Source organism: Tachypleus tridentatus, chromosome 1, assembly GCF_004210375.1.
Source record: "Tachypleus tridentatus isolate NWPU-2018 chromosome 1, ASM421037v1, whole genome shotgun sequence".
Classification (NCBI taxonomy): domain Eukaryota; kingdom Metazoa; phylum Arthropoda; class Merostomata; order Xiphosura; family Limulidae; genus Tachypleus; species Tachypleus tridentatus.
In genome coordinates this window covers 171,926,136-171,953,495 of record NC_134825.1, presented here as the reverse complement: position 1 = coordinate 171,953,495, position 27,360 = coordinate 171,926,136, and the positions used below count along the sequence as shown (strand labels likewise).

The 27,360-nt window shown below is 35.1% G+C and overlaps 1 protein-coding gene across 1 annotated transcript in view; it reads left to right on the top strand.

Annotated features, from left to right (window-relative positions):
• The window catches only part of LOC143230320 (sushi, von Willebrand factor type A, EGF and pentraxin domain-containing protein 1-like), a 75,934-nt gene that overhangs the window by 40,738 nt on the left and 7,836 nt on the right, over nucleotides 1-27,360 (top strand). The window contains exons 8-15 of the mRNA XM_076463649.1: nucleotides 1,929-2,108; nucleotides 4,766-4,939; nucleotides 8,348-8,758; nucleotides 10,794-10,988; nucleotides 16,286-16,495; nucleotides 20,261-20,524; nucleotides 23,584-23,757; nucleotides 25,544-25,681. Coding sequence (XP_076319764.1) covers nucleotides 1,929-2,108; nucleotides 4,766-4,939; nucleotides 8,348-8,758; nucleotides 10,794-10,988; nucleotides 16,286-16,495; nucleotides 20,261-20,524; nucleotides 23,584-23,757; nucleotides 25,544-25,681 — 1,746 coding nt within the window. The remainder of the gene's footprint in view (nucleotides 1-1,928; nucleotides 2,109-4,765; nucleotides 4,940-8,347; nucleotides 8,759-10,793; nucleotides 10,989-16,285; nucleotides 16,496-20,260; nucleotides 20,525-23,583; nucleotides 23,758-25,543; nucleotides 25,682-27,360) is intronic.

Sequence of the window (27,360 nt, the reverse complement as noted above, 5' to 3'; positions counted from 1 at the left end):
CTAAAGGTTTTATAGATCCGACTGGTAGCTACACCCAAATATAACCCACTTGTTAAACATTAAGTTATATCGTTGTATATACCATAAAAACTTGCCGCGAGACAAATATTTAGGTGAAGAAAAAACACATTGTTAAAATCTTTCAAAAATCGCAAATTGTACGCTTTTGTATTGAGAGCAAGTGAATATTGAGAGCAAGTGAATTCCATAAAAACTTAAAATCTAGTAAAATTTACTCTACCTAATCATTCTCTAAAACAAAATTATCAGAGTTGATTATATAAAGGATGAAGTCAGAGAGTGTGTGTGTACGTCCTTATTTCACATTCTTTAAATAAAAAGCGTTTATTTTAGTTAAACAGTAATTCTTCTTTCACAAAAATAGCACTTATTTAGTTTAACAGCTAATTTTGTTTCACAAAAATAGCACTTATTTAGTTTAACAGCTAATTTTGTTTCACAAAAAAGCGCTTATTTTAGTTAAACCGTAAATTGTATTTCACAAGAAGTGCTTATTTCAGTTAAATAGTAAAGTATTTTTTACCAGAAGCGCTTATTTTAGTTAAACACTAAATCTTCTTTCACAAAATGAGCACTTGTTTCAGTTAAACAGTAAATATTATTTCACAAAAAGAGCACTTATTTCAGTTAAACAGTAAATATTATTTCACAAAAAATGCTTATTTTAGTTAAATAGTAAATATTATTTCACAAAAAGAGCATTTATTTTAAACAGTAAATTTTATTTCACAAGAAGTGCTTATTTTAGTTAAACACTAAATCTTCTTTCATAAAAAGAGCACTTATTTTAGTTAAACACTAAATCTTCTTTCATAAAAAGAGCACTTATTTTAGTTAAACACTAAATCTTCTTTTATAAAAAGAGCACTTATTTTAGTTAAACACTAAATCTTCTTTCACAAAAAGAGCACTTATTTTAGTTAAACACTAAATCTTTCATAAAAAGAGCACTTATTTTAGTTAAACACTAAATCTTCTTTCATAAAAGGAGCACTTATTTTAGTTAAACACTAAATCTTCTTTCATAAAAAGAGCACTTATTTTAGTTAAACACTAAATCTTCTTTTATAAAAACAGCACTTATTTTAGTTAAACACTAAATCTTCTTTCATAAAAAGAGCACTTATTTTAGTTAAACACTAAATCTTCTTTTATAAAAAGAGCACTTATTTTAGTTAAACACTAAATCTTCTTTCATAAAAAGAGCACTTATTTTAGTTAAACACTAAATCTTCTTTCATAAAAAGAGCACTTATTTTAGTTAAACACTAAATCTTCTTTTATAAAAACAGCACTTATTTTAGTTAAACACTAAATCTTTCTCAAAAAGAGCACTTATTTTAGTTAAACACTAAATCTTCTTTCACAAAAAGAGCACTTATTTTAGTTAAACACTAAATCTTCTTTCACAAAAAGAGCACTTATTTTAGTTAAACACTAAATCTTCTTTCACAAAAAAGCGGTTCTTATAGTTAAACAATAAACAGGTTCAATACATTTTCTTACAACTATGAAAAAATGTTTAGTCTACCTACTACAATTACTACTCACGAGATGTCAGTAGTTGACACATCACAAAGACATTTAAAGTTGCTATGTTTTTAGCGACAGTAACACCTACGACGAGACTCGAACCATAGTCCCGGATCCACAGTCCAGTTCACTAGCCTTTGGACACGTCCAGCATTATCAACCTTTTTCTCTGCGTCGTATATTTATGTGTGTTTTTAAGTGTTAACGTTTATAAATATGTGTGTGAATATATTTATATATCTAAATATAAAGATGTCCTTACTGTATCAACTGGTGAAACGAAGCTTCACTAAGGAATGATACCCAAAAATTATCCACTAAATAACAGTTCTTTGCGAAGTACTAACACTTAACATACCGTTCTAATCCTACAGCTTACTGTGTTGTCCCGGATGTGACAAATGGTCGAGTAAACAACTTTCAGCCCGGAACGAGAGTGGAGGACGGACAAGAAATCCACGTGGATTGTAAACAGCAGCACCAGTTCCTGTACAACACCACACCTGTAACATGTAGGAATGGCACATGGACGCACGTGCCTGTCTGTGTGCCTGGTAAATTGATCTATATACGACTATATGCAAAGCCCTTCTGTCCTAACTCATACGACAGTGTGCAAAGCCCTTCTGTCCTAACTCGTACGACAGTTTGCAAACCTCTTCTGTCCTAACTCGTACGACAGTTTGCAAACCTCTTCTGTCCTAACTCATACGACAGTTTGCAAAGCCCTTCTGTCCTAACTCATACGACAGTGTGCAAACCTCTTCTGTCCTAACTCATACGAGTGTGCAAAGCCATTCTGTCCTAACTCATACGACAGTGTGCAAATCCCTTCTGTCCTTACTCATACGACAGTTTGCAAAGCCCTTCTGTCCTAACTCATACGACAGTTTGCAAATCCCTTCTGTCCTCACTCATACGACAGTTTGCAAAGCCCTTCTGTCCTAACTCGTACGACAGTTTGCAAACCTCTTCTGTCCTAACTCGTACGACAGTTTGCAAACCTCTTCTGTCCTAACTCATACGACAGTTTGCAAAGCCTTTCTGTCCTAACTCATACGACAGTGTGCAAACCTCTTCTGTCCTAACTCATACGAGAGTGTGCAAAGCCATTCTGTCCTAACTCATACGACAGTGTGCAAATCCCTTCTGTCCTTACTCATACGACTGTGTGCAAAGCCCTTCTGTCCTAACTCATACGACAGTTTGCAAACCTCTTCTGTCCTAACTCATACGACAGTTTGCAAAGCCCTTCTGTCCTAACTCATACGACAGTGTGCAAACCTCTTCTGTCCTAACTCATACGAGAGTGTGCAAAGCCATTCTGACCTAACTCATACGACAGTGTGCAAAGCTCTTCGGTCCTAACTCATACGACTGTGTGCAAAGCTCTTCTGTCCTTACTCATACGACAGTGTGCAAAGCTCTTCTGTCTTAACTCATACGACAGTGTGCAAAGCCCTTCTTCCTTACTCACTGTTTGAATCACATTTAAACTATTATATACTAGAATTTGAAAGTTTAATAGAAAAGTTTAGCTAGTAAAACTAAATAAGATTTGAAACGTTTCTCTCTTGATTTTTGTTGTTGTCACTAGATTATGAACATGTTCTACATATTTAGGCCATTTGTCGTTAAATTTGACATTGTTTTGAAACTTAATAAATAACAAGTTACAAAAAACATTTCAACACTTTATTATTATTTTGCCCTTCAAAACGATCCCGAAACTTCTACAAAACACACAATATCACTGATTGGTTTGGTTTGAATTTCAGTCAAAGTTGCACGCTACCTTCCCTGATTGGCTGTGATAGCAGAGTCAGGCATGAAACACTGAAACTTCAGTTTTTAAATATTACGTGGACAAAATCTCACTAAATACAGAAAACGAATCTAATTAGTAGACTAATTAGATCATCAAGGGTTAGAACCGCACTTGGGACTCATAGCTACTTACAACAAAATCTTACTCAGTTTATTGATGGACGCTTGTTATTTGGAAAATATGGCATCGTATATAACAAGCTAACTGTGATAATTGTAATTCATGTGTATAATTGTTCTCAAATTGTTATAACAGATTCCTAGCAGTAGCCTTAGCTCGAAATGGCCAGGTGGTAAAAGAATTCGACTCATAATCTGAGGGTCGCGGCTTCGAATCCCAGTCACATACCGACCCTGACGTTAAGCTCAGAAACAAGGCTCGCTCTCAAGCCTAACGTCAGGGTAGAGAGAAGGCTATCAGATGGCCATAAATGTTAATTTTACATTACGTATTCTAAAAATGAATTACCACGCAGTGATCACTCACTTCACGTGCAATGGAAGCAATTATTTCATATCTTATATAGAATTAAATTTTCTTCAACAACTGAAAGTTCTCTGAACTTGCATGTGCAACTGTTTTATAACAGTGCACGTGAAGTAGTATTTTTTTTAATTAGTAAACATTGTAAACTATTAAATAACCGTCTGATAACTTTATTCAGTGTTTAGCTTTGCTTATTTCTGAATTTCGCGCAAAGCTACACGAGAACCATCTGCGCTAGCCGTCCCTAATTTAACAGTAAAAAAGACTAGAGGGAAGGCAGCTAGTTATCATCACCCACCGCCAACTCTGGGGCAACTCTTTTACCAACGAATAGTGGGATTGACCGTCACATTATAACGCCCACACGACGGAAAGAGCAAACATGATTTGTGCGACCGGGATTCGAACCTGCGACCCTCAGATTACATGTCGAACGCCTTAACTCATCTGGCCATACCAGGCCACTACCGACAGACACGCTTAGAAACGATTAAAATATGTTGACAAGTACAAATTCCGTTTTTAAGTGTCCTAACAATCTACTAGTACTCTTAAGGTGACTGGATTTCTTGTGTGAAATTTTTAGATATTGTAATTAATACTGGAAAAAAAATGTTTCTTTATTTTGAAGTTTGCTCAAAGCTACACGAGGGCTATCTGCGCTAGTTGTCTATAATTTAGCAGTGGGAAAGCAGTTAGTCGCCACACCCACTGCCAACTTTGGGGCTACTCGTTTACCAAATTACTGTCCTAAAGTGTTTAATAACAACTAGTAAATAACAGCTGGAAGTCGGAATATTTGTACTTTTTTCTTTTTTTCACACAAGCCTTTTTTATTTGTAAAATAATAAGATTTCTATTTATAACTCAGCTTTATGGACTTTCTCTATTCCTTAGCAAGATGTAAATATCTTCCGATAAAGCCACGCCATGGAATGGTCATCGCTCCTAAAACTGACCACGGACGGACAGCTCTTTTTCGTTGCAAAGACGGATACAGACTCGTCGGCCTTAACGTGACCACGTGTAAATTTGGTCAATGGACTGGAAGTGTTCCCTATTGCGAGGAAAGTAGGTATTTCAAAGAAGTTTAGCCTCAAGTTAAGGAAACAAGTGCTGGCGACATCTTTGTTGCAAGGATTTATATGGGTTACACCAAGGGCTACCCACGCGTAACCGCTTTAATTTTATAACTATTAAGTTAGAGAGAGAGAGCATCTAATCAACTCCACCCGCTGCCAGTTCTTGGGTTACTCCGAATATTGAAATTTCACCATGATTTTTATAGTGTAGTCACAGCCCCAAAATGCAGGGGGTGGGGTCGTGAAAGCAAAACACGAACCACGAATCTTTCGATTCACATTTTGACCTTAAGCTATTAATTTTTATCTACATTATACACGATTTTTGAATACTTTATGTTAGTCTATTAGACTATAAAAAATTGAATAAATGTTTATATATATTTTGTAATTTCTAAAACGAGCTCGTGTTATTTTGACACATTTTAAGCTTTACGATAATATTTGTGTTTTAATGTTTGTTTGTTTGTTTCTTGAGGCCCGACATGGCCAAGTGTGTTAAGGCGTTCGACTCGTAATCCGAGGGTCGCAGGTTCGAATCCCCGTCGCACTAAACATGCTCGCCTTTTCAGCCGTGGGGGCGTTATAATATCACGGTCAATCCCAGTATTTGTTGGTGGAAGAATGGTCCAAGAATAGGCGGTTGGTGGTGATGAATAGCTGCGAAATTTAAAACAAACGAACAATTGTTTCTTGAATTTTGCGCTAAACTATACGAGGGATATATGCGCTAATCGTTCACAATTTAACAGTGTAAGAATAGCGGGAATACAGCTAGTCATCACCACCCACTATCAACTCTTGGGCTACTCTTTTACCAATGAATAGTGGGATCGACCATCACATAATAACGCTCCCACGGCTAAAACGACGAACTTATTTGGTGTGAATGGGATTCGAACCTGCGACCCTCAGAATGCGAGTTGACTGTCACCACAAAATTCAGAGTCAACAAGACCAACACCAGCGCTCATCAGGCTACTTGATACACGACAACCACAGTTGTTGTTCAGGCACTGTTCATATTGTCAAACCGAATGGATAACAACCGCCTGTCATGATGTTCGGAAAACACAATATGGATTATAGAAACCTAAACTTTTATCATTAATATTAAAATGACAACATTCACTATTTGATAATCAAACAGTTTTGTACTTTTTTTGAGGATTAAAGATATAAGTACGATACCCTACAACTTGCTCGTTTTCCAAAAGTGAAACTCTCTTCTTTAGGAACAAACTGGAAACAAGTTTGTTCCTGATGAAGAAAGACGAATCTTTCCAAAGCGGTCTTGTTTTCGGGTTTCGTATTTTTGTCAACAACTGATACGGTATGAACCAGAGTGAGTTGGTGAAAGTTTTTATTTCAGTTTAATCAGTCCAATACGAGCTATTTATAAATCACATTTAGGGTAAGGGTTAATAACACAATATTGTTTATTTTAGCGACAATTATTTATCATTACTTGAAATAAGTTTACTTATCATTCAAGTGGTCAGTTACAGTTTGCTAGGTGCAAGCACTTCAAAGTACTTATTTAAGATGGCTGTAGATTGATCTGAAACTTTCTTACTGTAATACAAATATAGCGGCGCTGCTGGTGTTTTATTTACGTCAGGTTTTAATTATGTGCTTCTCAATATTTTGTTCCGTTTTGTCTGACATTCATAACTTCAAATTACGAGTCGAGTGCCTCAACCACCTGACCATACTTAGCCATATGTGTTTTATTTTCAAAGTGATTTTTAATTATGCTTTAAATATTATAACTTATGTTTCAGATGAAAAATAAGTTTCGTATGGCTGATATAAAACAAATTTATCTTTCTCTTGTCAAATAAAGCACCTCTTGATTTAAACGTAGACTGAAAGTTTATGATAAAACAAATCTATCTTTCTCTTGTCAAATAAAGCACCTCTTGATTTAAACGTAGACTGAAAGTGTATGATAAAACAAATCTATCTTTCTCTTGTCAAATAAAGCACCTCTTGATTTAAACGTAGACTGAAAGTTTATGATAAAACAGATCTATCTTTCTCTTGTCAAATAAAGCACCTCTTGATTTAAACGTAGACTGAAAGTTTATGATAAAACAGATCTATCTTCTTCTTGTCAAATAAAGCACCTCTTGATTTAAACGTAGACTGAAAGTTTATGATAAAACAGATCTACCTTTCTCTTGTCAAATAAAGCACCTCTTGATTTAAACGTTGACTGAAAGTTTATGATAAAACAGATCTATTTTTCTCTTGTCAAATAAAGCACCTCTTGATTTAAACGTAGACTGAAAGTTTATGATAAAACAGATCTATCTTCTTCTTGTCAAATAAAGCACCTCTTGATTTAAACGTAGACTGAAAGTTTATGATAAAACAGATCTATCTTTCTCTTGTCAAATAAAGCACCTCTTGATTTAAACGTTGACTGAAAGTTTATGATAAAACAGATCTATCTTTCTCTTGTCAAATAAAGCATCTCTTGATTTAAACGTAGACTGAAAGTTTATGATAAAACAGATCTATCTTCTTCTTGTCAAATAAAGCATCTCTTGATTTAAACGTAGACTGAAAGTTTATGATAAAACAGATCTATCTTTCTCTTGTCAAATAAAGCACCTCTTGATTTAAACGTAGACTGAAAGTTTATGATAAAACAGATCTATCTTTCTCTTGTCAAATAAAGCACCTCTTGATTTAAACGTTGACTGAAAGTTTATGATAAAACAGATCTATCTTTCTCTTGTCAAATAAAGCACCTCTTGATTTAAACGTTGACTGAAAGTTTATGAGATAATTTTATACATAGATACAGAACTCTTTAATGGTGGTAAAATAAAGTATATATTCGAAGAGTGACAGTTTATTCCAAAACTACTTACATTTATTTTATCAATTTATACACAAAAGCCCCACAGTGGCATGTCTGCGAGCTCGCACCCCTATAAACCTGGTTTCGATACCCGTAGTGGGCACAGCACAGATAGCCCGTTGTGTAGCTTTGTGCTTACTTCCAAACAACCAACTGAAAACTCGAGTTTGTTTTCTTACTTCAAGCAGTCTCGTTCGTTCAGGATCGAACCCTGAATTTAGTTCTCAAGCTTACCGCTGATCCGCCGGGGAAGAAATGGGGGTGAGCATATAAAAATAATAACAGGTATAACACGTGTTTTTTCTTTGACGGGAACTCCAAGGTTGAGCGTAAATAAAGGGCAGGTAAACATGGAACAAAGATATTTTCGGGTTGGTCGGTTGTAGCAAGCACGCGGATTACAGAATCGTCGTCATGACAACAGTCGTTATTCTGTATTGAAAGATTAGTTTATAAACAAATATAAACTGTGACAATGTTACATGTGTGTGTGCACGCATATTTATGTGTTTACATGTTCTTCAGTCTACTGCCCATTCCCTGGGTACCTGAAGCATGGACGGGTCCTTCTTGTCGGACACATGGGGATGTACGACTACAGACCCTACGTTAGGAAAGTAAAGAATAATAGACAAATCCTGTACGAATGTCATAAAAGCTACATGTTGACGGACGGCCCCCCTGGAGCTACCTGTGTCGATGGAGCCTGGAGCCCCGACAACATACCCCGCTGTGTAAGGGGGTCGCATCCTCGCATTCGCTTGATTCGCTCCTTAAAGGTCAGTCGTCACACGGAATTAGCGGAGAAAAAGAACGAAATAAGCGGATATTCTTTAAATAAACCACAGAGTGTCCGTGAACTGGAGACAACTATCAGAGAGAGAAGGAAAGGAGGCTTACTTCAGAAAAAAACAAATATACGACGTACATATGAAGGTATGACAGTAGATTTTATGACGTATATAAAGGTATGAAAATACATTTTATGACATACATATGAAGGTATGACAGCAGATTTTATGACGTATATAAAGGTATGAAAATATATTTCATAACGTAGATATAAAGGAATGACAGTAGATTTTATGACGTATATAAAGGTTTGAGAATATATTTTATGACGTATATAAAGTTTTGAGAATATATTTTATGATGTAGATATGATAGTTTTATGACGTTTATACAAAGGTATGACAGTATATTTTATGACATAAATATAAAGGCATGAAATCTATTTTATGACATAAAGTGTTACGTACTATAATTTATTTCGGATAAGTCTCCGATTAATTATGTTACGTACATTACGTATAACTACTTCAAATAACAGGAATTTTAATTTATTATTGAATTCAATATTAATAGATATTAAATTTATATTATTTGTCAACAAGGTTGATACACACAGTTTCCTTTTTTAAGACAAATATGTTTTAATATAAAAACACAAAATACAATTTATAATAACGGTTATTACAAATAGTTGTTACAAATGTTGGTTTATATACAACAGTTTTACAAACAATACTGATTCTTGTATCTGGTCTAGAACTGAATATTTTATTGGCAATCCAGGTCGACAATGAATAAATTAATTCTCAGTTGACACTGTCACACCTCGCTTAAGCCAGCCAGTTCCGTTGGCCTCAACGGCTGACTTTTATCGGTGGTGATTTTAATGTCCTCGTAGAAATTCTAAGGTCCGAAGTATTTCACTGAAGTTAAAGGCTACGTAATGTTCGAAATCTATAAACGTTCCTGGTCAAATTTTGTAGTTTTCTGATTAATAGGCGTTAATCAGAATTACTGCTTTCTAGTCCTATTGCGCACTGACTGTAACTTACCAAAAACATTCTCTGTCTCTCTGCGCATCGGTTTTCATATACCAATCAAGCGAGTTTCTAGAATTTTCTACAACAATCTAGCGCGTTTCGCAAACAAATATTTTTGATTCTCACTTTAAAGAATTCCCTACAAATTTCGAGAACAGGCGTGACTTGTGCAATACATAATATGCATCGCATGCAAAAAAAAAAAACATGTATAGAAACATAAATAAATGTACAACAGCAAACCTGCTACAAAAGGTATGACAATAGATTTTATGACATAGATATAGAGGTATGACAATAATTTTAGAAAGTCTAAAATTGTCATTAAAGTAAAAGTGCTTATTAACTCATAATTTCTAACATCTCCTGTGACAACAATGTAAGTCTATATAAATTAATAATTCTATTTATTTACATTTTAACGGCATCGTCCTATATTATATAATACATTCTAATATTTTCATTATCACTACGTCGTATCATATAAAATAGAACTTTATAGTTCTTTACGTTAAGCTAACCTTTAATGTACATAATATCACTCCACCAACAAATAGTTCTGTACATTTCCTTGTGCTCATAAAACGGCCTCATATGAAATAATAATATATTCTTCATATTCACAAAGTTTCATATGAAATAATATTAACGTTTTGTATTCATATTAAATGATACGTTTTAACATTTTTTTCATCGGTTTGTTTTGTTTTGAATTTTGCGCAAAGCTACACAAGGGCTATCTGCGCTAGCCGTCCTTAAGTTAGCAGTGATAGACGATAGGGAAGGTAACCAACTCTTGGGCAATATTTTTACTTGCCCTTTTAGTCGTGGGGGCGTTATGATGTGACGGTCAATCCCACTATTCGTTGGTAAAAGTAGCCCAAGAGTTGGCGGTGGGTGGTGATGACTAGTTGCCTTCCCTCTAGTCTTACACTGCCAAATTAGGGACTGCTAGTGCAGATGGCCCTCGTGTAGCTTTGCGCAAAATTCCAAAACAAGCTTTTTAGAATAACTAAAGATTGTGTATAAAACATTCAGGTTCTGAATGTATTTTAAACTGTTTAATGAACGTCCTAAATGAAAAAAAATGTTCTTCAATGTAACATTACCTATATCTACTTTGAACACCTCCATCACAGATTCGTGTCCATTTCTACGTCCCAGTCCCTGGATGAAAATGGAACGTCTGCGACCAGGAAAGTTGAATAGAACTCTACCACATAGGAACAAATATCACGTGACCTGTACAAATGGGCATCACTTGAATCTACATAAGCCTTTTATTAAATGTGTTCGAGGTCGTTGGAAGCCAAAAGAGCCACAGTGTGTGGCGTGTACGTAAGTCTTACTGTATACACATTGTGTATCACAACTATTTTGTGTTAAAGTTTGTTTTTCCTAATGCCTCATGTTCTTTAATAGTTTCTACATGAATGTCTCACCAATATTAAAATTACTTTAGTTGCAATCCTTTTTGTTATCTTTTTCAGGGGCCATTAATTTGATTGTTAAAGAAATGTATATTTAATAATGACTCTTGATTCGATTGTTAAAGTGTTGGATATTAAATATTGACCCTTTATCGATTTTTAAAATACTTATTATTTATTAATGACCCTTGATTCGATTGTTAAAGTATTGAATATTTAATAATGCTCCTCAATTCGATTGTTAAAGTATTGAATATTTAATAATGACCTTGATTCGATTGTTAAATTATTTATTATTTAATAATGACCCTTGATTCGATTGTTAAAGTGTTGAATATTTAATAATGCTCCTCAATTCGATTGTTAAAGTATTGAATATTTAATAATGCTCCTCAATTCGATTGTTAAAGTATTGAATATTTAATAATGCTCCTCAATTCGATTGTTAAAGTATTGAATATTTAATAACGACCTTGATTCGATTGTTAAATTATTTATTATTTAATAATGACCCTTGATTCGATTGTTAAAGTGTTGAATATTTAATAATGCTCCTCAATTCGATTGTTAAAGTATTGAATATTTAATAATGACCTTGATTCGATTGTTAAATTATTTATTATTTAATAATGACCCTTGATTCGATTGTTAAAGTGTTGAATATTTAATAATGCTCCTCAATTCGATTGTTAAAGTGTTGAATATTTAATAATGACGTTGATTCCCTGTTGAAATATTTATTATTGATTAATAACCCTTGATTCGATTGTTAACCTATTGGATATTTAACAATCACTTCGATTCGATTGTTAAGAAGTGAATAACTAATTGCTTCCCTTGATTCGGTTGTTGAGGTCGGTATATGTAATAGTGATCCTAGGTTCTTAGTTGTTAAAAGCTATATAATTAATAGCGTCCCTAGATTTATTCTGAGTGTGTACAGATATAACTATTTCATAATGGAATTCCTAATCAAAAGCTACGCTAGCTTGGTTATCGTTTCGTCAGAAAACCTGATCCTAGTTATCAGCATAATCATTTCGACTAATTATTCTAAATGTTTAACTGTATTCAGATTTCTTTAACAACATTTTTTGTAGAAGTTGTAATCACAGTATATTGCAATGCTTTATTTTTTAGCCTAACTTAAGCAGCTTTCCTCGAAACATAGGGAATTAGTGTAGTAATTAAGATATGAATGTTCAGTTTATTCACTTTAACAATTGTATTTTAGTCAACTTTAATTTAAAAGGAGCGCTAGTATTTAGTTGTTTTTCGTATCATTACTAGAGCGTGTATACTGAAAAAAAAAATTAATGGTTTGATAAACTGTAGTACTATCTAACTACACACTGCATAATATGATGAGCATAAGGTATTGGCGATCACTTGGAAACGTAGATGTTTGTTTGTTTGTTTGTTTGTTTTGATTATTTTTTAATTTCGCGCAAAGCTACTCAAGGGCTATCTTCGCTAGATGCCCCTAATTTAGCAGTGTAAGACTAGAGGGAAGGCAGCTAGTCATCACCATCCACTCTTGGACTACTCTTTTACCAATGAATAGTGGGATTGACCGTAACATTATAACGCTCCCACGGCTGATAATGATGTGTTAGATTCAAGAACTTGGAATATAATAAATCAGAGTTTATTTCTTCTGTTTATCTACCTATATTACTACCATCATTTCGAGACGTAGAAATGATGGTACGTAAATATTTTTCATTTTGAATTGAAATGAAACATGAATTAAATGTTACATTAACTTGGAGTGACGAAATAAATGGCTTTCAGGCCTGTCAAAATAAATTGGATTTTGAGTTAACAGCATAAAACTGCAGGTGTAATCAAATTAATCAATAAGGGCCTAGAACTGAACGTTGTTTTTGCAAGTTTTACAGTTATTACTGTAAGGAACTGACTTTTTCTTTCCACAGCTTCAAAACTATTAATTTAACAACAGCCCACTGTATTTTTAGCTTTACAGCTATTACTCTAAGAACAGGACACTCTTTTTATGAGCTTTACAGCTATTACTCTAAGAACAGGACACTCTTTTTATGAGCTTTACAACCATTACTCTAAGAACAGGACACTTTTTTATGAGCTTTACAGCTATTACTCTAAGAACAGGACACTCCTTTTATGAGCTTTACAGCTATTACTCTAAGAACAGGACACTCTTTTTATGAGCTTTACAGCTATTACTCTAAGAACAGGACACTCCTTTATGAGCTTTACAGCTATTACTCTAAGAACAGAACACTCTTTTTATGAGCTTTACAGCTATTACTCTAAGAACAGGACACTCTTTTTATGAGCTTTACAGCTATTACTCTAAGAACAGGACACTCTTTTTATGAGCTTTACAGCTATGACTCTAAGAACAGGACATTCTTTTTATAAGCTTTTGAGCTATTACTCTAAAAGCAGGACACTCTTTTTATGAGCTTTACAGCTATTACTCTAAGAACAGGACACTCTTTTTATGAGCTTTACAACCATTACTCTAAGAACAGGACACTTTTTTATGAGCTTTACAGCTATTACTCTAAGAACAGGACACTCCTTTTATGAGCTTTACAGCTATTACTCTAAGAACAGGACACTCTTTTTATGAGCTTTACAGCTATTACTCTAAGAACAGGACACTCCTTTTATGAGCTTTACAGCTATTACTCTAAGAACAGAACACTCTTTTTATGAGCTTTACAGCTATTACTCTAAGAACAGGACACTCTTTTTTATGAGCTTTACAGCTATTACTCTAAGAACAGGACACTCTTTTATGAGCTTTACAACCATTACTCTATGAACAGGACACTTTTTTTTTATGAGCTTTACAGCTATTACTCTAAGAACAGGACACTCCTTTTATGAGCTTTACAGCTATTACTCTAAGAACAGGACACTCTTTTTATGAGCTTTACAGCTATTACTCTAAGAACAGGACACTCCTTTTATGAGCTTTACAGCTATTACTCTAAGAACAGAACACTCTTTTTATGAGCTTTACAGCTATTACTCTAAGAACAGGACACTCTTTTTATGAGCTTTACAGCTATTACTCTAAGAACAGGACACTCTTTTTATGAGCTTTACAACCATTACTCTAAGAACAGGACACTTTTTTTATGAGCTTTACAGCTATTACTCTAAGAACAGGACACTCTTTTTATGAGCTTTACAGCTATTACTCTAAGAACAGGACACTCTTTTTATGAGCTTTACAGCTATTACTCTAAGAACAGGACACTCTTTTTTATGAGCTTTACAGCTATTACTCTAAGAACAGGACACTTTTTATGAGCTTTACAGCTATTACTCTAAGAACAGGACACTTTTTATGAGCTTTACAGCTATTACTCTAAGAACAGGACACTCTTTTTATGAGCTTTACAGCTATTACTCTGAGACAGGACACTTTTTATAAGCTTTACAGCTATTACACTAAGAACAGGACACTTTTAATGAGCTTTACAGCTATTATTCTAAGAACACAACACTCTTTTTATTAACTTTACAGCTATTACTCTAAGAACAGGACACTTTTTATGAGCTTTACAGCTATGACTCTAAGAACAGGACACTTTTTATGAGCTTTACAGCTATTACTCTAAGAACAGGACATTCTTTTTATAAGCTTGTGAGCTATTACTCTATAAGAACAGGACACTCTTTTTATGAGCTTTACAACCATTACTCTAAGAACAGGACACTTTTTTTATGAGCTTTACAGCTATTACTCTAAGAACAGGACACTCTTTTTATGAGCTTTACAGCTATTACTCTAAGAACAGGACACTCTTTTTATGAGCTTTACAGCTATTACTCTAAGAACAGGACACTCTTTTTATGAGCTTTACAGCTATTACTCTAAGAACAGGACACTTTTTATGAGCTTTACAGCTATTACTCTAAGAACAGGACACTTTTTATGAGCTTTACAGCTATTACTCTAAGAACAGGACACTCTTTTTATGAGCTTTACAGCTATTACTCTGAGACAGGACACTTTTTATAAGCTTTACAGCTATTACACTAAGAACAGGACACTTTTAATGAGCTTTACAGCTATTATTCTAAGAACACAACACTCTTTTTATTAACTTTACAGCTATTACTCTAAGAACAGGACACTTTTTATGAGCTTTACAGCTATGACTCTAAGAACAGGACACTTTTTATGAGCTTTACAGCTATTACTCTAAGAACAGGACATTCTTTTTATAAGCTTGTGAGCTATTACTCTATAAGAACAGGACACTCTTTTTATTAACTTTACAGCTATTACTCTAAGGCAGGACACGTTTTACTAGCTTTACAGCTATTACTCTAAGAACAGGACACTCTTTTTATGAGCTTTACAGCTATGACCCTAAGAACAGGACATTCTTTTTATGAGCTTTTGAGCTATTACTCTAAAAGCAGGACACTCTTTTTATGAGCTTTACAGCTATTACTCTAAGAATAGGACACTATGTTCTCTGGTGAAACTCCAACAAAGATATAAATTTACCATAATGATTCAGTCATCTTTTCTTGCAGTAAAAGGAAAAATATGGTCATTTCCAACATGTCAACTCTCAGTCTTCCTAAATGTCTCACAAGTAAAATTTGGAAGCTACTCTTTGTGTTTCCACCTCTATATATGTATATATCCATATGATTAGCAACAGCCTTTAGTGATTCGTTATCAACTGTACAGTTCCTCTTTTTTACACCAAATTCAAACATTGTGCAGTTCTGCAGTTCTTGGTTGTTTTCTCCCAATAATGTATATGATTAATCTATTTAAGACATGAAGGAATTAGATATATTCCTTTGAGGCAGACTGACTAAGTTTCAAATAGGTTTGTTTAGCATTAAACACCTGAAAATTATTACACCATAGTTTAAGCTTTAAACAGTAGAACAATTTATATAAATTTAAACTGACGGAAATACAATCGTGATACATGATGTAATACCAGGAAAAGTATCACAGAAGAAAATATGTGTTTACAAAGCTTCAAATTTTTTCTGGTTCTTTCGTTAAATATATAAACGTGAATTGTATGAAATTCTGTCTTTTTGTTACTATTTTTATTTGTATTTGATGTTGTTCATCTCTGTCATTAGAGGGATTGTTTTTGGTATTCATAATACTATAAAAATGTAAAGTTTACTAACAATAATATTCTACTTCAAAACACTACTAGCTCCATGTGACTTACCAGAAGTGGTCAACGGATACTACATGACTGGATATAGAGCAGGTCAAAATGTTTCCCATGGGTCATTTGTAGAGTTTGATTGTAACCATGGCTACATCAAAGTGATCACCAACCTCTTACTGTGCGAGAGGGGGAAACTCAAACCTTCTTCACCCGTGTGCCTTCCTTCTACAACCAGTTTTTTTCCTGTTGTTGGTAAGTAAAGAAGTATTAGATATGAGGTAAAAATCTTTTTTGTTTTTAACTCACCCACACCACTGTTATACCTTTTCACTGGAAAACAGTGATGGTCTTAATTGCAAGCAAACCAAGTTCATTTTGTTTTACTGTGGTAGGCATTTAGGTGTGAAAATCAAGTGTACTTAGAAATCGGGAAAATTTTCTTCACTTTCCTTGTGCACAAGAGATTTACCTGAAAATTTTTGCGAACAAATGTGTGTGTGTGTCTTCACTCTCTCCAACTTTTGACTCACCATAACAATTGTGTGTGTGTCTTCACTCTCTCCAACTTTTGACTCACCATAACAATTGAGTGTGTGTCCTCACACTCTACCAACTTTTGACTCACCATAACAATTGAGTGTGTGTCCTCACACTCTCCAACTTTTGCCTCACCGTAACAATTGTGTGTGTGTCCTCACACTCTCCAACTTTTGACTCACTGTAACAATTGTGTGTGTCCTCACACTCTCCAACTTTTGCCTCACCATAACAATTGTGTGTGTGTCTTCACACTCTCCAACTTTTGCCTCACCGTAACAATTGAGTGTGTGTCTTCACACTCTCCAACTTTTGCCTCTCCATAACAATTGTGTGTGTGTCTTCACACTCTCCAACTTTTGCCTCACTGTAACAATTGAGTGTGTGTCCTCACACTCTCCAACTTTTGCCTCATCATAACAATTGAGTGTGTGTCCTCACACTCTCCAACTTTTGACTCACCATAACAATTGTGTGTGTGTCCTCACACTCTCCAACTTTTGACTCACCGTAACAATTGAGTGTGTGTCCTCACACTCTCCAACTTTTGCCTCACCATAACAATTGAGTGTGTGTCCTCACACTCTCCAACTTTTGACTCACCATAACAATTGTGTGTGTGTCCTCACACTCTCCAACTTTTGACTCACCATAACAACTGAGTGTGTGTCCTCACACTCTCCAACTTTTGCCTCACCATAACAATTGTGTGTGTGTCCTCACACTCTCCAACTTTTGACTCACCATAACAATTGAGTGTGTGTCCTCACACTCTCCAACTTTTGCCTCACCGTAACAATTGTGTGTGTGTCCTCACACTCTCCAACTTTTGCCTCACCGTAACAATTGAGTGTGTGTCCTCACACTCTCCAACTTTTGCCTCACCGTAACAATTGTGTGTGTGTGTCCTCACACTCTCAACTTTGCCTCACCGTAACAATTGAGTGTGTGTCTTCACACTCTCCAACTTTTGACTCATCGTAACAATTGTGTGTGTGTCCTCACACTCTCCAACTTTTGCCTCACCGTAACAATTGAGTGTGTGTCTTCACACTCTCCAACTTTTGACTCATCGTAACAATTGTGTGTGTATCTTCACACTCTCCAACTTTTGACTCACCATAACAATTGAGTGTGTGTCCTCACACTCTCCAACTTTTGACTCACCATAACAATTGAGTGTGTGTCCTCACACTCTCAACTTTGACTTACCATAACAATTGAGTGTGTGTCATCACACTCTCAACTTTTGCTTCACCGTAACAATTGTGTGTGTGTCTTCACACTCTCCAACTTTTGCCTCACTGTAACAATTGCCACCTAGAAAACTCCAAACAATTTTCTGAACGTGAAGTAAGAAACAGATTTCCTTTTTGTTTTGTTTTGTTTTATTTTTGAATCTTCCAACCTCTGAGTAAGTTGCAGCTCTTCAACAGGGTCCATAGAATACAAGATAGGAAGGTCCACAGTAACCCAATGTAATCCAACATTTGATAAAGTGACACATTAACCACATGGTAGGCTATATAAACCAATAATTACGAAGGTGCCATAGTGAAGAAATAGCTTATTATTTAGCCCATTATTTGAGGAAATACTATTCTGATGAAACTGCAAGTTACATAGTCCATTATTTAAGAGTGTATAAGAATAATGAAATTAATGACTATGTAGTCCATTATTAAAGAGTACGATAATGATGCAATTGCAGGTTATGTGGTCCATTATTTAAGAGTATACCACAATGATGAAACTAAGGGTTGTGTAATCCATTACTTGACAGTATACCATTATGACCAGATGCTACGTTAGAGAAACTCCAGTGCTTGCTACTACGTGCAAACGTACATAACAAAAGCTCGTATCATAAACAAAATATAATAAGTAAATTAAAATTAACATCTAAAAGGTAGTTGTTTTGTAAAATGGCTGCTGTCTTGTTGCAATGTTTTTTAAATAACAAAAAGCAAATTGCATTACAAACCTAAGACTGAAATATAAACCTAGGGATAAGCTACAGTGTGATGTATCTTAGTAACAGATATATCTGGTGAAGTGTATTTCACAGAATATGGATACACTGACTATGAGAGTTAATGAACATTGCAAACCTCACAGGTAAAATGAAACTAAAACTGAAAACTAGAAACAAATACAAATCTTAAATCACAACAACATTCCACTGCTAAAACTATAACACTCATCACCTAAAGCCGCTCAATAAATGGGGCTTTGTTTATTTTTAATGCAAGGCTACACAACAGATGACCTGTTCTCTGTTTAACAGGTGGAGCCGAATCCTGGACTTCATCATTTTAAGTCCTCAAATTTATTGTTGATTCACAGAAAAGTGATAAAACTAAGGGGGTTATAATATGTGTCAGACTTTTTAAACCAAACCGTATAGGTGTTCTTGAAAAACGTTTGTGGATATGCAAGTCTTCCAGTGGGTTTGCAGTAGAGTTATGAAGTTACAATGCTTAAACCCAGGATTTAATTTATGTAAGAATTCTTTTGTAAAGCATCTTATCAAATGCTTTTTGATAATCAATATAACAAGTTATTCCCAGTAACATCAAACTAAATGTGTGAGGCATTACTAAGTTATTATATAACAATAACTTCTTATGAAAACAGACCACCCATACAGGTCAGAACTAAAACGTAACTTAGTAAACAAAATTAATTTATTTTATATACAAGTGTCACCAAAAGCATGCAAAGTGTTAAAGAAAATCTTTTAATTACAAGAGTGCACTCATTTGTTATTTGGATACGCTTACTGTTATCGATATTTTGGGCCGTAATCCCACTAACACCTTACAGGTATCGGTCAACCTGATAGATTTAGTTTTGTTCAAAACTTACATGCTAAACTAACAATTAAAATGTACCTCATATTGATCTAGTAATTAGAACTACAAAAAAATGAAAAATAATAAAACCAATTATATCAAATCGATTAAGACTAGTTTGTTTATCAATATCCAATGAACGTTTTGAATAATATAATTTAAATGTTAGCAAGTATACATATTGTACTAGTAATGAAACAGGTTTCCGTAGCCGTATTACAACAAGTCAAAAGTATTTGTACGGCATACATTTCAGTCTTATCAATTCAAGCAGTATATCGAAGATATAATTAAAAAAAATCGTTTGGTAAATGTGTATTCAATAAACCGTCAAATTTCATTTCATTCGTAATTACGAACCACAAAAAAATCTGACCATTTGTCCTTTTCAAAATATTTTTGATTATTTCTAGAAAATGTTTCTAATGACAATCATGTTTTCTTGCACCATAAATTTGGTTTTCACTTGATATTAAAGTTTATTTATTTTGCTTCGTTATACTATTTGATTGTCCACATTTAAAAATCAAATGATAGTTAAAGTTATTTGAAAATTAAAATAACTCATTTAATTTAAACCTTTTGCATTTTTACTTACGCTTTTTCTTGTTTTTGTTGTTAACAGAAGAGCGTAAAAGTTTCATTCATTATCGAAAAAATCATAACTGCACCTTTCGGAACAACGACCCTCATCTGGTAGCTTTCTATGGTGACGAACAAATCAAGGAGGAACTGACGCAATTTTTGCCTTTTTCTGAATTGGTGTTCCGCTGTCAGGATATAGGAAAATTTCGTTTGATTGGCAGCGTGAGAAGGTCTTGCGTGATGGGGGCGTGGACAGGAGATAAACCTTCCTGTTACGGCTTGTCTCAGGAAAATAATTATGCATGTAAGCGATCTTTCTGTGAATAATTTGATGAAATAAAAACATTAAAATTGTGATATATTTTAATGAACCTAAATAGCATTTGTAAGTCTGGAATTTTAATAGTATTTTATAAAACTCGTGCCTTTCTAAATGTGCTTTAAAGTACTTAAATGGGCCCGGCATGGCCAAGCGTGTTAAGGCGTTCGACTCGTAATCCTAGGGTCGCGGATTCGAATTCCGGTCGCACCGAACATGCTCGCCCTTTCAGCCGTGGGGACGTTAAAATGTGATGGTAAATCCCACTATTCATTGGTAAAAGAGTAGCCCAAGAGTTGGCGATGGGTGATGATGACTAGCTACCTTCCCTCTAGTCTTATACTGCTAACTTACGGACGGCTAGCGCAGATAGCCCTCCAGTAGCTTTGCGCGAAATTAAAAAACAAAACAAAAACAAACAAACAGTACTTAAATAGCCATGCAGTATAAACCTAATCGTTGGTACGTGCTAAGTACAGTAATGACAGAAAGTGTTCGTACCCCTGCGTCGTGAGTATTTTTTCCTCATAACTTAAATAAAGTATCACGATTAGAATAATGAAAGTAAAATATATTATAAATATTATACTAACACACATCTACATAAAATTTTATGTAAATTGAACGACAAATAAACTGTTTATAAACAAATAACCAAACATAGGAGGTGCAGAAAGTGTTCGTGCGTCTACTTTAATGGTCAGTTGTGTAGCCTTTCAGGTGAATTACTTGGCGCAATCTCTCCTCATAGACCTCCATGATCGTTTGACAGTACTCGATTGGTAGTTTTTCCATTCTTCTTTACAGAAGGCTTCCAACTCTTGCAAGTTTTTCGGATGACGCTGATGAACCCTGGTCTTCAACTCTTGCCAAACGTTTTCAATTGGGTTGAGATCGGGTGACTGCGATGGCTACTCCAGAACGCTTATATGGTTCCTCTGCAACCAGGATTGCACATATTTCGATGTGTGCTTAGGGTCATTGTCGTGCTGGAAGATCCAACGACGTCCAAGCCGCAAGTTCCGAGCATCATTCTTGATATAAGTGCCTAATATATCAACGTAGTCTTCTTTTTTCATGATTCCGTTCACGCAGTGAAGGCTGCCTACACCAGAAGAGCTGAATGAACCCCATAGCATGATCGAGCCACCTCCGTGTTTAACTATAGGGACGGTATTCTTTGGAATATTTCGTTACCCCTTCTTACTGATAATATAGCGAAAATCATTGTGGCCGAAAAGCTCGAATTTAGTCTCGTCTGACCACAGAATACTCTTCCAATAGATAAAGGGTTTATCTACGTGCTTTCTTGCATACCTCAATCGTACTTCTAAATGAACAAGCTTTAAATATGGAGTTCTACGAGGACGGCATGCTTTGAACCCGGAAGAGCGTAACATGTTCGTAACTGTAGAGGTGCTTACTTCAACCCCAGTTTTCCTTACCAGTTTCTGTATGTCATTACGTGTTAATCGAGGGTTCCTACTAACTTCTCTGAGAACCTTCCTCTTGGTTCTCTCTGAAATTTTGGTGGGGCGTCCGGAACGAGGGAGGTTAGCAGTTCATCCTGTAAGCTTAAACTTGGCAATTATGCTTTGAACAGTAGATTTCTTGCAAATTAAGTTGTGTAGCAATACCGGAAAGAGACACACGAGACTTGTATTGTACAATAATTCGGTTTTTTAAATCACTGGACAGTTATTTCCTGTTCGCCATGATGACCAAGCAGATAATGACGGAGTCGGCACTAAACTGGCGGAAGTACATTTTTTGCTGGCTAAATTCTAATAATTATGACCCCAGTGTCTAGTTCTGGAATTGTGTAATGTAGTTTATTCGCCAAACGAAATACAATCTTTACAGGAATATCAGTTTTTCACATATTCTGAAATGTACGAACACTTTCTGCTCCTCCTATTTTTTGGTTATTTGTTTCTAAACAGTTTATTTGTCGTTTAATTTACATAAAAATTTATGTAGATGTGTGCCTACTCATGATACTTTTTAAGCTATGGACAAAAAACCACTCGGGACGCAGGGGTACGAACACTTTCTGTCGTAATTGTAGGTGAAAAAATTGGTTTGTTTGTTTTGAATTTCGCGCAAAGCTACACGAGGGCTATCTGCGGTAGCCTTCCCTAATTTAGCAATGTAAGACTAGAAGGAAAACAGCTAGTCATCACCACTCACCGCCAACTCTTGAGTTACTCGTTTACCAACGAATAGTGGGATTGACTGTCACATTATAACGCCTCCACGGCTGGAAGAGCAAGCAATTTTGGTGTGATGGGGACTCGAACTCGCGACCCTCAGATTACAAGTCGAGTGCCTTAACCACCTGGCCATACCGGGCCAGCTGTAAGAATAATTGAAGTGTAAGAATACACCGCGAATAGTCCAACCGTACAACCTTAAAACTTCTCCGAGAATTATAACGCAACTGCCCATAGAGGGCGCTCATCTATAAGAAGTAACTTGTGATTACTTCGCACATACTGACTTCAGTTTTGAGCCTTGAATCCGCTGGTTATATAAATTACTTTTGTAACAGAAAGAAATGATCTTAAGATTTGTCTTGTAACATAAGAACGTTTGAAATAAACACTAATTACTATACGTTTTAGTGTAAATAAAGAAACAATATCTCGTTCCTGCCTTATTAAAACCTATGAAGTTTTTATTTACTGTTGCTTACAAATGCAATATTTCTTTCCTTTCATCAATTGACCACAACAACTGATAGCTGCGAAGCGATCAACTCCGATGTAAAATTCGAATACCATATTTTTAAAAGTGACTCTAAGTTATTTGTTTCAATGTTAGAAGATTTCCTGCTTGCTGCTCAACAAAGATTAAACGTGAAAGTTTAAGAACAATTTTCGTTCACGGATTTTCTTCGATGATTAATGATCAGCTCATAAAATTGTTTCCCTCTCAGAAAATTCTCCCTTTTATCTTTTAAAGTCTATGATCTTATAAGATACTATTCTATCAAAAGTCGTAAGTTAATCCACTTAGATAACGATGTATGAATACATTTTCAGTGGAAGAACCCCCAACCATATTATTCCGCCATCATTTAGGACCTATAGCTCAGAGTAACGACGGCAAGTTACTTGTATATCCTGGAACAGTCCTCCATCTTGAATGTTTATGGATCCGGAAGTACGGTGCGCCAAAATGGGAAGTTAATCATTCGTATCGAAAGTATCCAGAAGGTAATATGACCGATTACAGTTGTATTTTTAAAATTTTTGCCACGTCTTCTCAAACTTCGTTCTTTGGAAGAGGATTTTGCACAGTATATTAAAAGATAGCTTGAGTATCAAATAAATATAACATTTATTTAATAATATAATTTATTTTACACTTTAACAACTATTCAGGACATGCTGTGTTCTTAAAATATGTAACACAAGAATACTGTTAACACTATGTGGTGATTTAATATGTGATTGACAGAGAACGAGTACAAGTTATAACTAAGTGAAGCTTCTAGAATTCACGTTTTGAATAAAACTGTTTATTACCAACATGATCAAGACACGCCGTCATGCGGTCAAAACAACAGAAGTGATAGTTTAGCTATTTTCAACCTTCTGTAACTCGCAATCCGCAGGGCGAGGGTTCGAATCTCCATCACTGAGCATAGTCGTTCTTTTAGCCATGGAGGTGCTATAATTTGTCGATTAATCCCGCTATTCGTTGATCCAAGAGTTGTACTACTCTATCACTACTAAATTAGTGTTAGTTAACCCTGGAACAACTTTGTGTGAGAAATCTTCCTTCCCTCTGGCATGTTTTAAGCCTAAGTTAAGACATATTTCTGATCAAGACACATGGTAGTGTGTCGTGTAGTCAAACCAACCAGCTGAATGATACACTATGTTTCATTACTGACAGGCTTAATCATATTCTACCTTTTGTATATCGAACTGTGGTAATGAAAACTACCACATATTTTCAGTGGATGTGCTCCACCTGTCTCTTACTTCACTTACCAAATTTCAAGACAATCAGTTAAGTAATACCTGAGATATAAAATCTCCATATTTTCATTGAGTTTCTGCTTTATTTGTCTTTCTAATCCAAAATACGGAAATTTTATTTGATAGAAAAGCATACTTAACTTTTATGAATATTTCTCAAATTTGGTACAGTGATAGATATTTACCAATTTAAGTTGGGTGTAAAATTAGCTTCAAAAATAAGTCACATTTTGAGCTAACCCGGGTGCTTGTCATGGGAGTATTATAATGGTACGGTTAATTCCATTATTCGTCAGTAAAAGAGTAGTCCAAGAGTTCGGCTTCCCTTTTAGTCTGTCACTGCCAAATTAGGGACGGCCAGCGCAAAAAGTCCTCGTTTCGCGCTCGATTCAAAACAAACCAGTTTTGACCAAACATTTTATGCACGCCAATGCAAAATGTCACCTAAGCTATCGGCCCAAAATTTTTCCTACAGTGGACCGTTTTCAGTTTTGTCATTAGAATTAACGGCTGATTTAGAGAAGTAAGACTACAGGGCGAAAAGATGTGCAGATACATAAATAATAGTTAGGCCAAGCAAACTAGATTAGCAGTTTCTAGCTCACATTTTCAAAAGAATTATTATACAACTGTGCACAAACAAACAGTGGAGCCCTGGCTTCACAGTTTGTCACCCTGGACATTATGCCATGACAAATACGCGTTTTGTAGTGCTTATAAATGTCTTTTCACTGAAGAAATAATTTTAAGAGATGGATTTAATTTTGAGAGATGAAAAGAGCAAAAACAAAATATCGATGTGTTATTGTAAACAATGGCCAAAAATTAAGAAAATCAAATAACATTTAATGAGACATCTCCCAAAAATTAGTTTCAATTTAAGAGGTAAACAAATGTTATGGACTTCATAGTGGAAAGTATTATAACCGTAAAAAAATAAAAAAAAATCTATAAATGAAGAAAATAGTAGAGTGTTGGTGTTTCCTGAACGGTATTGTATATGGCCAATATACAGGCTGGACAAATGAACCAGGACGAGACTCTCATCTGGAGTATCGACTATCCATCTATAATGCGCAGAAGGACGACTCTGGTCAGTTTACTTGCATCTCGCCTATGGGTCATCGTCACTCTGTAAATGTGGTTGTAGATGGTAAGTAACCTTATGATAATCATGGTTCTACAAGAATTACGTCGGTTCTGAGGAAACAAACGTTTATTACTTCATTTATTTTAATACATTTTCGGAGCAGTTGAACTATTTTCTGTTATCTCAAAATGGCGGAAAAGGTTGAAGTTTTCAGATAAGCTAAATGCTGTCATAAAGTTCTAATACCATCAGTAATCTCTGTTTTAGGCTTAAAAAAATAACGGTTGAAAGTTCAGATTTTCTCTTCAACAGAATATGTCTCTAAATCCTCATCCAAAATTGTGGTACTGTTATAACCTCCATAACTAGTTAGCTAAGCCACACTGTGGTACTGTTGTAACTTACGTACCAGTAAAGTGGTAATACACGTATACCGATAATAGTTCTTCAGTTGAAAACAGTAGAGTGGTTATACACGGATACCAATAATAGTCTTTCTTTAGTAAAAAACAGTAAAGTCGTGACACACGTATACCAATAAATAGGTAGGTCTGGCATAGCCAGGTGATTAGGGCGCTCGACTCGCAATCTGCGGGTCGAAGGTTCGAATCCTCGTCCCACCAAACATGCTCGCCCTTTCAGCCGTGGGGGCGTTAAAATGTGACGGTTAGTCCCACTATTCGTTGTTAAAAGAATAGACCAAGGGTTGGCAGCGACGACTAGCCGCCTTCCCTCTAGTCTTAGGCTGAAAGGACGAGCATATTTGGTGCGACAGGAAGTCGAACCCACGAACCTCAGATTACAAGTGTAATGCCCTCACCACCTGGCCATGCCGGTCCTTGTAGATTAGTTAATTTGTAATATTAACCAAATGAATGACATTATTTCTTGTTGCACGAGTGCAAAGATTTCCGAACATTCTAATTAAAATAATATTGTCAACTTAACCATTCTTAAAATTTATCTTTTATGTTTATAATAATATTGTCATTTTAATATCATTAAAATTATTTTTAACGTGAATACCTTATTTTTTTGGTAGAACGTTCAAATAAAAATATTTATTATTTTTAAATATTTAACTGTTAAATATAACAAAAGTCACTCATATTATCAAACTTTATTTCCATTTTCCAATGACTGGATACCACTTTACTATGAGGTTTTCCAATGACTGGATACCACTTTACTATGAGGTTTTCCAATGACTGGATACCACTTTACTATGAGGTTTTCCAATGACTGGATGCCACTTTACTATGAGGTTTTCCAATGACTGGATACCACTTTACTATGAGGTTTTCCAATGACTGGATACCACTTTACTATGAGGTTTTCCAATGACTGGATGCCACTTTACTATGAGGTTTTCCAATGACTGGATGCCACTTTACTATGAGGTTTTCCAATGACTGGGTACCACTTTACTATGAGGTTTTCCAATGACTGGATGCCACTTTACTATGAGGTTTTCCAATGACTGGATACCACTTTACTATGAGGTTTTCCAATGACTGGATACCACTTTACTATGAGGTTTTCCAATGACTGGGTACCACTTTACTATGAGGTTTTCCAATGGCTGGATACCACTTTACTATGAGGTTTTCCAATGGCTAACCACTTTACTATGAGGTTTTCCAATGACTGGATACCACTTTACTATGAGGTTTTCCAATGACTGGATACCACTTTACTATGAGGTTTTCCAATGACTGGATACCACTTTACTATGAGGTTTT